The 15,065-nt window shown below is 32.3% G+C and overlaps 3 protein-coding genes, 1 long non-coding RNA gene and 2 pseudogenes across 4 annotated transcripts; 3 read left to right on the top strand and 3 right to left on the bottom strand.

Moving 5' to 3' along the window:
• Positions 1-27: 27 nt before the first annotated feature.
• On the bottom strand, positions 28-1,860 carry LOC147940895 (uncharacterized; annotated as a pseudogene).
• Positions 1,861-1,994: 134 nt separating this feature from the next.
• LOC147940894 (uncharacterized) lies at positions 1,995-3,417 on the bottom strand (annotated as a pseudogene).
• A 1,504-nt stretch (positions 3,418-4,921) lies between these two features.
• On the top strand, positions 4,922-5,041 carry LOC109125397 (uncharacterized). Its single transcript, XM_019226998.2, has one exon. The coding sequence runs from the start codon at positions 4,922-4,924 to the stop codon at positions 5,039-5,041; it is 120 nt and encodes a 39-aa protein (XP_019082543.2).
• Positions 5,042-5,057: 16 nt separating this feature from the next.
• On the top strand, positions 5,058-6,540 carry LOC104700380 (uncharacterized). Its single transcript, XM_010415898.3, has 3 exons — positions 5,058-5,828; positions 5,927-6,112; positions 6,213-6,540. Exons 1-3 carry the CDS (start codon positions 5,592-5,594, stop codon positions 6,291-6,293), a joined length of 504 nt encoding a protein of 167 aa, XP_010414200.1. The 5' UTR covers positions 5,058-5,591; the 3' UTR covers positions 6,294-6,540.
• An 896-nt stretch (positions 6,541-7,436) lies between these two features.
• Positions 7,437-10,074, bottom strand: LOC104700379 (glucan endo-1,3-beta-glucosidase 4). Its single transcript, XM_010415897.3, has 4 exons — positions 9,616-10,074; positions 8,471-8,881; positions 7,770-7,800; positions 7,437-7,659 (listed from the first exon to the last, which is right to left on the bottom strand). The coding sequence occupies exons 1-4, from the start codon at positions 9,671-9,673 to the stop codon at positions 7,485-7,487; spliced, it is 675 nt and encodes a 224-aa protein (XP_010414199.2). The 5' UTR covers positions 9,674-10,074; the 3' UTR covers positions 7,437-7,484.
• Positions 10,075-12,144: 2,070 nt separating this feature from the next.
• On the top strand, positions 12,145-13,795 carry LOC147940893 (uncharacterized). The gene is made up of 2 exons (XR_015560909.1): positions 12,145-12,291; positions 13,384-13,795. It is a non-coding gene; the product is annotated as an uncharacterized LOC147940893 (long non-coding RNA).
• Positions 13,796-15,065: the final 1,270 nt, after the last annotated feature.

The following is a 15,065-nucleotide window of genomic DNA, read 5'->3' as shown; positions in this document are numbered from 1 at the left end:
ATGATCAACAAAAAAACCAAAAAATAGTCAACATACCTGTTCTTTTAACCAAGAGGCAAATTTCTGAGAATGTGTACTCCACAAAAATGTCGAATCACGTCTACATCTTTCACTAGAATCTTGTAGATGTTGTAGATGCATGCTAAAATTGAAAAAAAAAAAACAACGTTAACATTGAGTAAATTTAAATACAACAATATTATAAAAGAGAATGTAGAAGAACTTACTCCACACAAGGATCAATCAGAGCCATATTATGAATGACAACAAGATGTGCTATGTTCTTCTCATTCTTAGTAAGAGTACATGAAGTAGGTGCTGATATAGGACGACCCTCCAATGTAGAGCAATTCTCATAATCAGCATTTCTTTCCATTTTCTCATTAGCATTTGTTGTCTTTTTCAAGAAATCACTGCAGAACCGCATGCACTCCTCAGCGAGATATGACTCAGCAATACAACCCTCTGGTCTTGCCATGTTTCTTACAAAGTCCTTCAGAAATTTCATGTACCTGCAGATAAAAACCTGTAACATGTAAACGTGAAGTATATTGTAAATGACATAACTTTATAAGTTATTAGATTGTACCTTTCAAATGGGTACATCCAACGAAAATGAACTGGTCCACATAACCGAGCTTCTCTGCCTAAGTGGACTATTAAATGCACCATTATGTCAAAAAAAACTTGGAGGAAAGAACCTCTCAAACATGCAGATAGTTTCCACAACTTCATGCTCCATTACAGAAATTGCCTCTTTGTCAATAACCCGCTGACACAGTTTGTTGAAGAAAGCGCATAAGCGTCCAATAGCTATCCTAACACCTTTAGGTGACAAACCTGTAAATAAATAACATTGAAGATTAAAAAATTAACAGTTAATTATACAAGAGTTCTATCTAAAAGATTTTAGCCTACCTCTGATTGCAACCAGAAGAAGTTGTTGCATCAACACATGATAATCATGTGATTTAAGACCCTTAACCGTACAATCTTCTATCTTAACACATCTGGAAATATTTGAGCAGTAGCCATCTGGTCCTCTGATGTCAGATAATCGCTTACAAAATACTTTCTTCTCTGTTTTGGACAGAGACCAAGGACCTGGAGGAAGGTAGGTTCTTTTTCCACGTGCTTGGGGATGTAAATCCTTTCAAATACCAAGCAGTTGCATATCTTTCCGAGCATTAACACCATCCTTTGATTTCACAGAATGCAGCATTGTAGAGACAAGGCTAGCAGCAACATTTCTCTCCACGTGCATCACGTCTAAGTTATGTCTAACCGACATTTCCTAGACAACATAAAAACAGATAATAAAGAGAATGTTAAATACATTTATTTTCAAAAATATAGCAAATCTGAATATATAGTAGAATAACAAACCTAATATATAAATCATACCTTCCAATAATCTAACTTGAAGAAGATTGATCGCTTTTTCAATCTGGATAGCTCCTCTTCATCTACTTGTTCTTCCTCTACTTATGATTCACTGGATTCATCATCAGTATCAGAGGCTGATCCATCACGATCTTGCGTCTTCCTCTTTCTTCCATTTACTTTTACATTCCCAAAATCATTCTTGTATTTTTTGAGTATTTGATAAATGTTGTGACCAGTCAGAATCCTACCTTTTCTTCCATGCTCAGCTTTACCATCAAACCATGATTTCTTTCGTCTATAAACATGGGTGGGTGATAGAGACTTCCGGTGAGACATATACATGTGCTTTCTACAATTACTCAACCAAAAATCATCTGTGTGCTTCCCGCAAACAGGACAACCCATTATGCCTTTAAATTTGCAGCCTGCTAGATTTCCATATGCCGGAAAATCCTATATGGTCCACATAAGCATTGCTCGTAAGGTGAATGTAGTGCGACTGAATGCATCATACGTTACCTCTCCCTTCTCCCATAGATGGTTTAGATCCTCTATAAGAGGTTCTAAATACACATCTATATTTTTTCCAGGTTGAGTTGGTCCAGGAATCAACAATGTCAACATGATGTTCTCCTCTTTCATACACTTGTCAGGTGGCATGTTGTAATTGACTAGCAAAACAGGCCATGCACTATAGTTAACAGTTTTCATGTTGAAAGGATTAAACCCAATCTGTGGAGAGTCCAAGCCTAATGTTCCTTTCTTCTGCAGCAAATGACGGATACTTTTCATTCATTTGATCTCCGGATGACGCATTTTTCCATACGTGCTCTTATTACTGAAATTCCACCGTAAGTCTTTCGCCGTGTCCTCTGACCTGAACATCCTCTTGAGACGTGGAATTATCGGAAAGTACCTAAGTACTTTCTGTGGAGTACCTTTCTTCACCTCACCAGTTCGCTTGTTAATCTTCCATCGCGAAGAACTGCATTTAGGACAACTGTCGAGCTCCTCGTACTGATTTCTAAATAGACAACAGTCATTTACACAAGCGTGTATCTTCTCATAACCCATATCAAAAGATTTTAAGAATTTCTTCACCTCATACAAGGATGTGTTCAATACATTATCCTTGGATAGCATCTGTTTTAGAGTCTCAAGTAGACTATCAAAACTTCTGTCAGACCAACCACTCTGAGTCTTTAACCTAAAGAGTGAAACAATCGCAGATAGTTTGTTGTAGTTTGTGCAACCTGGATACAGTGGTGTTTATGCATCAGCTAGCTTGGCTAAGAACTCATCTTCAACCTTATTCATCCCCATCAGCAGCATCAATTAAATCACCCTGACTAACCAGCTCTTCATCCATAAACTCAGCAGCTTTGAACAAACCTAAGATCTCTTCGTTCCACTGGCTTGTGTTCTTTCTACACTCAGTCCCTGATTTCACTTCTCCATGATGAAACCAGTCCTCCCTCGACTTGTAACTCCAATCCATTCCCCTTGATACAAGATGATCAACAACATCAGCGGCTGAGTGGCGATATACGTTGCGACAGTCAATACACGGGAAAATAATCATTGCATTGTCTCCTAAACCTGCAGCCACAGACCTCACAAAATCCCAAGCACCTTTCTCATAACCAGGGTCGGTTCTGCAATGAAGTAAAATAAAAGCAAAAAAACAAAAGAAAAAAATGAATTACAAACTTTAAAAAATCTTTAACATATCAATTAAACCAATAAACTCAACTATACAAAACGTTTTCACATACGTGTTAAGATGAACCCATGTCTTTTCCATAACCATTTTATGCCCTTACCCATAAAGAAAACAAAACAAACACATAAGAATAACACAACCACCAAACAAACACCAAACAAACATATTCACACATTCAGCGACAGTTTATTAAACGAAATTTCAAACAACCAATTCATTCAACTCGTAAACAAATGTATCAAATATCAGTTTCATTGTGAGAACTAGCCTCTGTGTTCTGATGCAAACAGGCAGATGATGCAGGCATAAGATCCGGCTGATGAGATGTGATTACCTGACAAAATTTAAATCGGTCGAAATTTAAATCAGAGTACATATAATGGTCAAAATTTAAATCAGAGTACATAGTAAAGAACTGAAATACATTAATTGAATGCTTTATACCTTTCAGGTGGATGAGATCAGCTGGGTTCGAATCTACTGAGATCGGCTGAGCTATTGAGACAGAGACAGAGGCAGAGAGAGACTGAGGCAGAGAGAAACTGAGAAAGAAAGCGACGGAGACACAGAGAGCGACGGAGATAAAGCGATGGATACCGGAAAGAGAGACAGAGATAACAGAGATAGCTACACAAAGACTGTGGGAGATTTTGGTGCTGAGAATCGAGATCTTGTCAATGAGAATCGAGATTTCATGGAATGGGTATTGAAATTTCAGGATAGGAATCAAAAACTTTGAGATATTGATAAGAGATCTGAGAAAATTTTAGAGAATCTGAAAAGCTTTTTGTTTTTTGGGTTTTTTTTGTTTTTTTGGCTAAGTGTAAAAGACAATCTTTAATTTTTGGTCATAGCTAGAATCGAGACTTTTTTTGTTTCGGGGAAAAAACCCAATTATTTTGCCTCCAAAATACACTTTCCCGACTATAATATTGATTTTTATGTTCCCGCTTAATGAAAATATATACTAGCGTTAATATAATGTTATGAAATACTTGGCATCCGATTTTGGTACTTTTAGTAACAGTTCGTAAATTTGTGCCACAAAGATCTGCTATCGAAACTCATATTTCTTGTAAAATAACTATTTTCCTACTTTTGATATGAAATTTCTACTATTTTCTTAATTGTTCATTTATCTTTTTGCTAAAAGGTTTTGTTTCAATATAATTCTACTATATGATATATATTGTTAATTTTTCTTTTTTTAGGTATTGGTGTAAGTTTATATTTATTAAGGATAGCACAAAGTTCGAAAGAGTAGTTGGATTTGGATATGTTAGAATCAGTTTATCTCACTTTCAGCTATAGTAATTTTCTAGCAAAAGGTCCCACGATCAGATGAGAAATCTCATCGGCTTATTAAAGTGTATATGACATCGGCACATACAAAAACTAATATATTCCAGATACACAAAATATTTACAAAAGTCCAGTGCAAGACATTGGTAATAAATTCTTATTTGAAAATTTGATATGGTGTACCCACAACATATATCTTCTTCTATAGTTTTTATTTGTACGAAATAAATCATAAACTAAACCCGTGTTATAAGTTGTAAGTGCTAAGTTCTATACATAGCCTAGTTCTGGTAAAATTATAGTAACGATACAAATATGTAATTTCTAGATTCAAAAAAAAAATATATGTAATTTGTATGCAGTAAAGACATTCAAATTGACATTTAACCTAGTGAGAACTGACATTTTGAATTTAACCGTAAATGTGATTTACCTAATTACTGATTTAATTAAATAAGATGAGTGTTTTTGTCTTCTATGCACTCGTAGCAGAAAGAATCCTAGAACAAAATGACTAATACAAGTAACTTTTATGAAAACCACATTTTCTATATTCAATTATTATTTACCAATAATAACTTGACATTTGTTCCACCAATTTGCTTTACTTTAATCAATAAATATATTTGATTACACCACACTAATCACACAAGATTCACACACACCTAATGGTGTTGTATCAACCGTGTTTGCCCTTCAAACTTTGCAACGAATATTCAAACTTTTTTATCTATAGAAAAAAAGAAGAAGAAGAGGGTGGGGCATTAAAGAGAGCTGTCTCATAGTTGGTAATGTCAATTAAGAAGCTGGCAAATACAATATATGTAGGACAATTCAATCATCGACCCATTTGAATAGATAATGCAACCCAATCAGTTCACCTTATTTCAAAGAAAAAAAAAGACTCCAAAAATATCCCATAGATAAGCTTATTATTATTATACTCAAGAATTTTGTAAACTATAAAAGATTAATGATGCTAATAAGCAAAATCAAGAGTTTGATAAAGGAAGTCACGTTTAGAGATTCTCTATAGTGTTTCGCTGGATGCGTTGAAACAATCATCTTTAACAGCTCACTTTCATTTTCACATTCCTAAATTCTTCTCAATCTTCCTTCTTTGCTTAACTTATTATATAAATCTCTGTTTCTCTCTCACAATATATTACAACACAAGAAGATGGCAGCTTTCTTAGAGAAGGCAACTTCTGCTCTCAGCGAAGCCAAAGAATCCGTTACAACCACGGCTGAATCCATCCAGGCTTCTCTCACTGATGCTCAGAAAACCGTTGCAGCCTCGGCTGAAACCGCCGGGACTTCTGTAGCTGACGCTGGCAAAACCGTTGCAGCCTCTGCTGAAACTGTCAAGACCGAGGCTGCAGCTGCACCAGAGAAAGTTTCTGGTGTCTCTACACAGGTTGGTCTTGGTAACATCCTTTTACATATTGTTTTTAACTTGTGTTCCAAAACAAAAACAAAACAACTAATAAAAGTCTATTGTGATTTCTGATTTAGGCAAAGGATGCAGTGGACAGTGCTCTGTCAAGAGGTATAGATGGAGCCAAATCTTTGCTTCAAACTTTTGAAGAGAAGAGGACCGAAGTTTCCTCCAAGCTTGTCGAAGGTTTTACCAATGCTGTCAGTGGAGCATCTAGCAGCACCGTGACCAGCCGAGACCTTCCCGTATCTACAGACAACCAGGTCACATATTTAAGAAAAAAAAATTGAATTGTTCTTTTACCAAAAAGATTATAATATCCATCTTGTATTTTGACAATTGAATGTGTGTGTGTGTTTGCAGCCTCTGCTAGCGTCTCGTGAAACGACGCCGTGGTGGAAGAATTGTTGTGGAGTTGTTGATCTTTTCAAGAAAGATACTTAAGATTAAAAAAGATCAATAAAATGACAATTTGACGAATTATTTCACCAAGAAACAGAGCACTAGAAGAAGAAAGAACCCACCCTTTTGATTATTTATTTGCTTCCTTATTTATTTTGATTTGAGATTGTGTCTATCTGTTTTTGTTGTTTGTTTTTTTTTTTTTTATGTTGATATCTTGATTGTTCCCAAAACTTGTGTAAGCACCCCAAAAAAAAAACCGAATAAAAAGGCAACTTCTTTGTGATGAGTGTTGGATTTTTATGAGCTTCAAAAGCTAATTAAGAACTTTAAATTCAAGATTCATAGAAGCCTACCTAGAATTCACTTCTTCTCATCAGACTCTCTTTGTTTAAAAAGACAATTTGTCCATCCGCAACATCACTTGATCGTTGAAAAGCAATTATAGGAAAGGATTCATGTAGGGTTTCAGGATGATCTCTTTCATATTAAAATTATAGAACCGATAACTCGATAAAGCGTGATCTCTTTCATACTCTAATGGAAGGCTGAGAATTCAGGAATAACTCGGAATGATGCAATCATGCAAAGGTCTATTAAGCATCAACCAAAAGGAAACGAACCTTTGGGGGAAAAAATTAGGTAGAAAAGTATAAAAAGGAAAAGAACCTTTTAAATCATTTTGTTAAAAGCTTGTTATTAACAAAAACAATATGCCTATGGAATCTAACTTATACCAAGCTATTTCATTTGTAAAGAAATTTGAACCACAAGCGAAAACTACTTGCCAACTAACAGTAAACAACAACACAAATTAGAGTAAGGATAGAACAAAGCCCTAGGTTCACACCATTAATTTCCATAGAATGAGAGAAGCTTTTCCATTTTATACATGAGACTTAATTTCATGGCCAAAAATTTGTTACGTTCCTTCCAAATAGATCATAGATCGAATCTTGTCCTTCAATTAGAAGTAAAACAATAGAAAAAAAAATCTAGTAACATTGTGAAAAAATTACCAGTAAGTGGAATCCATACTTCAGCAAAGTTTGGGATGAATGACTTAGACTTTTGAATTAGTAAATTAACCGTATACTTCGAGCATGAAGGTCGTTTGGGATGGATGTTTCTACTTTATAGATATATTATCAACGTTAGATTTGGAAATAAAAACAAAAGCTAATATTCAGCCGAAATTAGTTATATATATATATATTACATGAACAATAAAGGTCATAACAAAAATATATAAAAACGAAAGCAAAGAAGAAGAGAATAGAAATAGAGAAATGAGAAAGTTTTGGAGGAGGAGGCTGAAGCTTCGGGCTTGGGAGTTGGATGTGACGGTATTCTCCCAAAAAGCCCTAATCCATCTTCACTTGATACGTTCAATATTGATTCACTCGTGCTGCAATCATCACATTTTAAAAAACTTGTCATCTCGTAAATTCTTAGATGCATGTATTGTACAGACCTATTTGGCTATTTAATTATTACATTTATAACAGACTTTTATACCTTGTAGACGGAAAGTGGCATGATCCTATACCTGTCAACAGAGAGAAAACATTTTATTTAGATGTCTTTATTTTCTCGACATGTGTGTGACGAAATAGATTGACACAGGACACACAATCTAAACCTCTTAATATATTTCACATCAAAATTTTAGAATCATACGATTTATAAAGTATTATTTTCATAATTTAAAATTTTTCATCAGATCTACTGTCGTCATATGAATTCTGTACTGAACTCAACTGCGTTCATTAGAATTTAATTTATTTGTTTGTTTTATAAGTAAGATAAACTCACCTAATATTGGACATCTTCTTATCTATCCACCATGTTAAGTGATACACATCTTTACGTTTTGACGATTGACCAATTATTTGTTTTTTAACTAGATAGATTCGATAAATTCACTAAATTCCAACTAATAAACATATATAAACATTTTTCATAACCCAGCATCAATATTTTAACTAGTGTATACTACTACTAACCGATGATATAAAATAGTTCAAAGTGATCAAGTTGGAACACCAGTGGTAATGAAGATCCGAAGTTAAAGACAGATTCGAGTTTTTATTTAACAAACTAAAAAAAAAAAAAAAAAAAAAAAATTAACCCCTTTCAAGATAAGATCCGAAATTAACTCATTGGTTAGACAAATAAAACATTTAACTAGAAAAGTAGAAATGTATAGAAAGACTTACTTGGGTCAGCACTGATAGTGACAGCAGTTCCATCAAAATTGCAACTACTAGGGATTGGATTCTTCTGGTAATAACTGTTGAAGGCAAAAGAGGCATGTGCTCTTAACGAGTTAGGGTTATAACATTTTCCTCCTTCTTGTATCTCCGAGCAGTCTGCTTCACCGATCCCACACGCGTAGTCCAAAGCTGCTTGTAACGCCATTTTTGCAGCGTTCTCTCTCGCAACACACCAGCTCCCACCTTGGTGGGCGGCAGCGTGTGGTGGCGATGGAATCGTTAGGGGAGTTGTGGCCACGGCAGCGTCAGAGTCGGAGTTAGGGACCACGGTTGTTGGCGTGGTTGTTGGGTTTGTGGCTAATGGTGTGGTTATGTCTTTTTCTTCTGCTATTGGTTCACTACTAGCTTTAATACCTGTCAAATCATAGTTAATGTTTTTTATTCGTGGATTAAGATGTTAAAACATTAATAATGATGATGTTTAAGTCTAAGGTTTTGTTGGTAACGTTAGAACATTAATTATCAATTATCATGTCACTAGTAATGAGGTGGATAAAGAAACATAAACCTTGTTAAGAAAACAAAAAGTAAAAACCCGAAGACCAAACCACAGAAACAAAAAGACAATAGAGAATCTTTGAACTGAACAAGAAAAAGTAACGACTATAATATTTCACTCCACACCAATTCACATGTGAAAGAAAAAAGCAACTTCGTTTTTCTTTTCGAAATTAGAGAAGAAATATCTTTTCAGAGTTTTGATAATAACGAAACGAAAAAACAAGAATGTGGAAGAATATAAATAGAAAATAGATATTTACCTAACAAAAAAAAATTAGAATATGAAAACAAATTCTGCAGAATAAAAATATAACTAAGACATATGTAGATCAAAGTTTAAAACAACGAAAAATATGAATAATGCCCCAAGACATAAATTAACTTTCTGCAGCTTTTAAATAACGAATTTGAAGTTATTAAACGTGACTTTTTTTTCTCTCTTTTTTTTTTTGTTTTTCCGTTATAAATTATTCAAAAGTTATGGGTTATATATATTTATACAAACTTAGCCTTAAAAATTTTGAAACGTTAATATATTTGTGGAACAAGTTTTCATCTTCTCCGAATGATAGGTTGAAAAAAGTAACCTGATGAGAGGAAGGAAAGAAGAAGAAGACTGGTTACTAGTCTGAAGCCTTTTCCCATTCCAAGAAACTAAACCCAAACTCTTCTTCTCTTTTAAAGCTTTGAATCGTCCTGTGTGTCTTTTGTCCGCAAAATCTTTCAATCTATATTAATGAACGAGAATGAGAGAAGAAAGAGAAATATATAGAAGCTATGTGTTTGGAACTTGAGTTTATGGAGTTGAAAAAGGAGGGATGATTGCTGGAGAGATAAAGAGAGAGAGAGAGAGCTAGGGAGAAGTAATGATTTGTTTGAGATTTAGGTTTTGTGGGAAATGTATAATGTAATGTGGGCTGCTTCTAGTGAGTGATGTTAGTAATGATGGTTTTTCCCTCACACTTTTGATTCTTCTAATATTCCCTGGTTCCTCTTTATCTCTTTTTAAAACTTTTTTTTTCAATCACAATAAGGACTTTTTCATTAGTTTTCTCTCTTTCTTGAACCTCTACATAAGCACAAATAATTTGCCGCTAAAATAAACATAAACAAATTTGATGAGTAGTGGGCCTCACACATAGCTACGAAAGACATAATCAATAAAAGCTAACAAAAGAGAGAATTTGCCAATTGGTAAAAGTCTGAGTAATTTATGGTGATTGTGTTTGATAACCATTACATATTTTGTAAATATGCTATAACAATTACTATTATATCAAATGAGCATATTGCTATTTAAGTCGATTTGATAATTTGGATGATTGAAGAAATATATTACAAAAAGATGACAAACTTTAACTACTTAAAGTTGCAGAGGTAAATTTGTTTGAAAAAGTTAATTGATTTATCAATAAATGTTCAAAATATAGGTATATTAATTTATTTTATATTTCTGAGGCAATTTTGGTATTTGCAAAAGAACAAAAAAATTGACAAACAATTATATGGAGAAAACAAAGAAAGAAAATTGGATAAGGAAGAAATTAAGAATTTTGGAAAACGATGGCATATTATGGATATATACACTAGAAAGTTAAAAGATATGGTTATAAATGCAAAAAATATACTTTTTTGAATATTTTTATATTTTTTGTCTTTTTTACACATCTACAATATGTTAAATTAATTTTTAGATTTTTTTTTTTTAGCTTTGAGTTCTCTATTTTACATTTAGGGTATAGTTTTTAGGGAGTGGGATTTAGTATTTGAGGTTTAAGGTTTATAATTTGTCATTTTATATGAGTATTTTAAAAATGGACACCATGAAAAAGTAATTTAAAAAAATGACATAGAAAAAAAGTATTTTTGAAAATTCTCCTAGTTAAAACAACAGTGAATGACATACTGGATTTACAAAAAAAAGACATACTAGATTTCATACTCATTAATTACTCATTAGATATACTAGATTTCATACTCATTACTCATTAGATAGTCACAAAGTTTGGTAATTATAACATATCTAGCTAGGATTCCATTTGAATTATACGTACGAGATCATAAGGATAAACACTTGATCGGTCAAACTACGAGATCCGAGAAGATTGCACGTGTAATAACACTTGATCTTGATTCCATGTGAATTTTATTAAGATAACTCTACTCAAAATGTTTACTACGTAGTGAAGCGAATGAGATTCAAGATCAGATACTATTTTGTATGTCTTTATTCCTACACAGTTTAGACGAATATGAATATGTAAATGTGATGTACTTCTCGACAATAGTATATTAGAATCACACGACTGGTGGGACACTTTCCGCAGCCTTACAACTTCAAATTTCTACGCTCACAATTATATATGTTCTCCTTAATTAGCTTGCTTTTCAAACAACAAAATACAGTTTCTGGCATGAACATAATAATGGAAAAAAGCATGAAAGTGGCCATCATCCACCATCTCACGTCACTCGCAGCATATACAAAACTATTTGTAATTGCATTTGCTCTTTACGGTATCTAAACACAAGCAAATTTGGTACTCTTTCAAAGATTATTACCAAAGCATGGTCATTCACACTATTGATTCTTTAGTTTTGTTTTAGTTTTATTTTTTAGTCTTCTTTGAAGTACCTAATTTGACATAAAGAAAGGTAGCTGATCAACAATAAGTTTGATGTTCCTTTACTTTTGGGGGAAAATAGCAATTGATTGATTTGACTTTATTTTGAAGTAGGACCCAAAAATGTTGCAAATTCATAAGTCTAACTTTTGACTAATCTTAAAAGAACTTTGTGTATTTATTATACACATTTTTGTTACTGTATATTCTTCATTCAGTTCCACATTGCTTTCTCCGATCCTTGTAGCCTCTAGGCAGTGTTTTGAGACCTGGACCGGACCGGCCGGTTGGACCGGTTAACCCGTGACCCGCTCAGTATTCCAGTTCGGGTTTAACTGTAAAACCGAAGTGTTAGAAAACCGGAAAAATCCGTTAAAACCGGTGACCCATCGTTAAAGATCAACCCGTCGGGTTCCGGTTTTGACTCGCAATCATCCGTTTTCATTTCTCGATCCCCTTTATCACCTAATTTTAGCAGATCTATAATTTTTTATAAAAAAATGATGAATATTCTGGGTTTGAGTTGAAGCGAAGCAGAAGACTAAGGCAATGAATGGGAATTGCGTTATTGCAAAGCGCGGGACAGTTTTCAATGGACCCCACTTTATTTCACCGATCAACACGATTTTGTAACATGCGGTACGTTTTTACTTTTGTTAATAAAAATACAATAACTCAAGGTGCGATTCAATTTTGCAAAGAAAAATTGTAGAACGCATGTAACAGTAATTACGCTTCTATTTCATGTGTTTTGAGAAACAATTATGCGGTTTTGTAAACATATATATATATATATATGTAATTATGTAAGTACTGAATGGTTATAATGTTTTTAATCAGAAATGTATTAAAATCAATCATAATACAATTAAAATTATGAACTGCACTATTATTTTTACCAATCAAATTTAAATTTAAATTAATTTTGGTATTTAAAATTCAGAAATTCAAATTTTATTTATTAATAAAAATGAAATATATAAGTATATTAGTTATTAATAAAACAATATGAAATCTATACCGCAAATTGTTTTTCACCAACCAAACATTATTTTGTACCGCTTATTTTGGAATAATCGCACTTATCCCGCAAATACATTTGTCCCGCACGTACCGCAGTTGAACCGTAGCGCACTATCAAATTTTTTATCCCGCACTATTAAATCCGCACTTACCATTCAGACTTTAAATATTAGAAGAGGAGACATGAAATACGAGGGTAGACATGAAATACGAGGGTTAGAAAGAGAAACTAAATATATGTATTATATATAATTTACATTAACTTTATTATATTCTTTTAAAGTAAATTAAGTATAACTTTGTTTCTATACGACACATATACATACACATGTAGTAAAGTGTCAAACATATAAACAATAGATAATTCATATTTTTTTAAGATATTAACTTGTTCTATGATATTGCATTGAGCGATCAAACAAATAATAACATTTAGAATGAAGACTTTATTACATAAGATGATTTTTATAAGCAATATAGTTATATATATACTATATGTTATTGATAAATTGACCCCAAGTTGACCCGGAATTGACCCCGGTTAACCTCGGTTGACCCAATAATCCAGTGATCCGACAATTTATCCGGTTCAGTGTTTGGGTCGAGTTTCAAAACATTGCCTCTAAGTAATAGACTAATTGATATAGCTATATATTTTAAAATATATTTAGACTCTTATTACTAAACTTTTTGTTTCTTTAATTGCAGTGGTTCCGGTACTTTGTTGAAAGTTGCGCTAGTATTGCGGTAATAATTGCTTTGTATCCACACAAAATTGTAAAGTAGAAATGTCGATTTAGAAAAGTGGAAAAATAGTTAGCGTTAGTTTAGTTGTATAAGTTAAGTGTTGAATGTATGAGCTAAGTTTTTGTCGTCTTTAACCATGTAAAGGATTTTTTTTTTTTTTGTTTTGCTTCTTTTGTTTTGGTTTACAAAAACAGTAATGCATATATCATGTAAATTAGTATAATTTAATAAATAAAAACCATGTTAAGGATTTTTGTTTTTTTTCTTCTTTTGTTTTGGTTTACAAAAAAAAATAATGCATATACCATGTAAATAATTTAGAGTAATTAGTATAAAATAAGAATTTGTAAATAAATTGAAGGTTTGAAACTCATTGAAATGTGTGCGGTGGATTTTAGTGGACAAAAATAAACAAGGGCAAGATACAACTTTCGGTGTTGCAAAGTAATGATAAGAAAATAAGAAAAAAATAAGTATAGTTCCCTGTTTCTCTTTATTTGAGTAATAATAGGTACGGAATGAGGAACAAATAAATATGAGAGCAAGTGCGTGGGGGCAGACAAATTGGTTAACAACAACATATGAAATGAAAAAGAGAGATTGTTTTTTGCACCGACCCTATCCAAAGTTAGATTCATGGTTGTAGGAAAAGAATGTATCACTCCACAAACACTTTGTGAAACAAAAGAAAAATGATTGTTAGGTACTTGAAATATAAGCCAACACATAGCCACATATACAAATAATATAAATATTTTATTAACTACATGAACTATTGTCATCACATAAGAACATCTATAAACAAACATAGGTTATGTGTACAACACTATAAACATTAAATTTTGGTCAGAATCCGGCATTGACCAATGTTGACCGGCGTTCACCAGTGTTGACCAGCGTTTTTTCCTAAAAATAATATTTTTTTGTTTTTATATATTTATTATAAAAAAATGATTTGTATAATTTACAAAAAAAAATATAACAACAAAAAGTGACAAAAAAATATAAGAAAATTATGTACCAAAAAAATGAAAAATTTTATGACAAACAAAATTTGTGGTATATCTAGTAACTAATTTTGTTAATACATAAAATATACCAAAAATAAAATAATAAAACTACGCCACCAAAATTTTATGTGTAGTAGATTTTTTTATAAAACTATAACAAATATATACCTTTCCGTTTTAAAAATCATTTTTTGTTTTGTATTTTCAAAGATGGGGGTTTAAATTTTTTTTTTTTTACTTATTTATAAGATTATGTCATTTGAAATATATCCAAGGCATTGCCAACTATTTCTTTGATTTTAATAGATCAACCTTTGATTTTACAAAATCAACTTTTGTTTTTAACTATCTTCTTGATATGTCTTTTATGTAAAAAAAAAAAAATCATTATTTTCTTCCTTTGTTTTTCTTATTAGGAACAAAGAAATAGTTGGTAATGTCTTGGATATATTTCAAATGACATAATCTTATAAATAAGTAAAAAGAAAAAAATATATTTAAATCCCCCACCTTTAAAAATACAAAATAAAAAATGATTTTGAAAAGGAAAATGTATAGATTTGTTATAGTTTTATGAAATTTGATAGGATTTGAATATTTTAGAATTTTGAGAGATTTGAGTAAAATTTTAGG

Source organism: Camelina sativa, chromosome 7, assembly GCF_030686135.1.
Source record: "Camelina sativa cultivar CO46 ecotype springtype chromosome 7, ASM3068613v1".
NCBI lineage: Eukaryota > Viridiplantae > Streptophyta > Magnoliopsida > Brassicales > Brassicaceae > Camelina > Camelina sativa.
This window is presented reverse-complemented; position numbering and strand designations above follow the sequence as displayed.

Excerpts from the sequence above, each read along its gene's own strand:
- LOC109125397 (XM_019226998.2), top strand. The coding sequence starts at position 4,922 with ATGACTAATACAAGTAACTTTTATGAAAACCACATTTTCTATATTCAA.
- LOC104700380 (XM_010415898.3), top strand. The coding sequence starts at position 5,592 with ATGGCAGCTTTCTTAGAGAAGGCAACTTCTGCTCTCAGCGAAGCCAAA. Across the intron at positions 5,829-5,926 it reads TTTCTGGTGTCTCTACACAG|GCAAAGGATGCAGTGGACAG; the intron begins GTTGGTCTTGGT and ends TTTCTGATTTAG. Across the intron at positions 6,113-6,212 it reads CCGTATCTACAGACAACCAG|CCTCTGCTAGCGTCTCGTGA; the intron begins GTCACATATTTA and ends GTGTGTTTGCAG.
- LOC104700379 (XM_010415897.3), bottom strand. The coding sequence starts at position 9,673 with ATGGGAAAAGGCTTCAGACTAGTAACCAGTCTTCTTCTTCTTTCCTTC. Across the intron at positions 8,882-9,615 it reads TCTTTCCTTCCTCTCATCAG|GTATTAAAGCTAGTAGTGAA; the intron begins GTTACTTTTTTC and ends ATGATTTGACAG. Across the intron at positions 7,660-7,769 it reads TGCCACTTTCCGTCTACAAG|CACGAGTGAATCAATATTGA; the intron begins GTATAAAAGTCT and ends TGATGATTGCAG.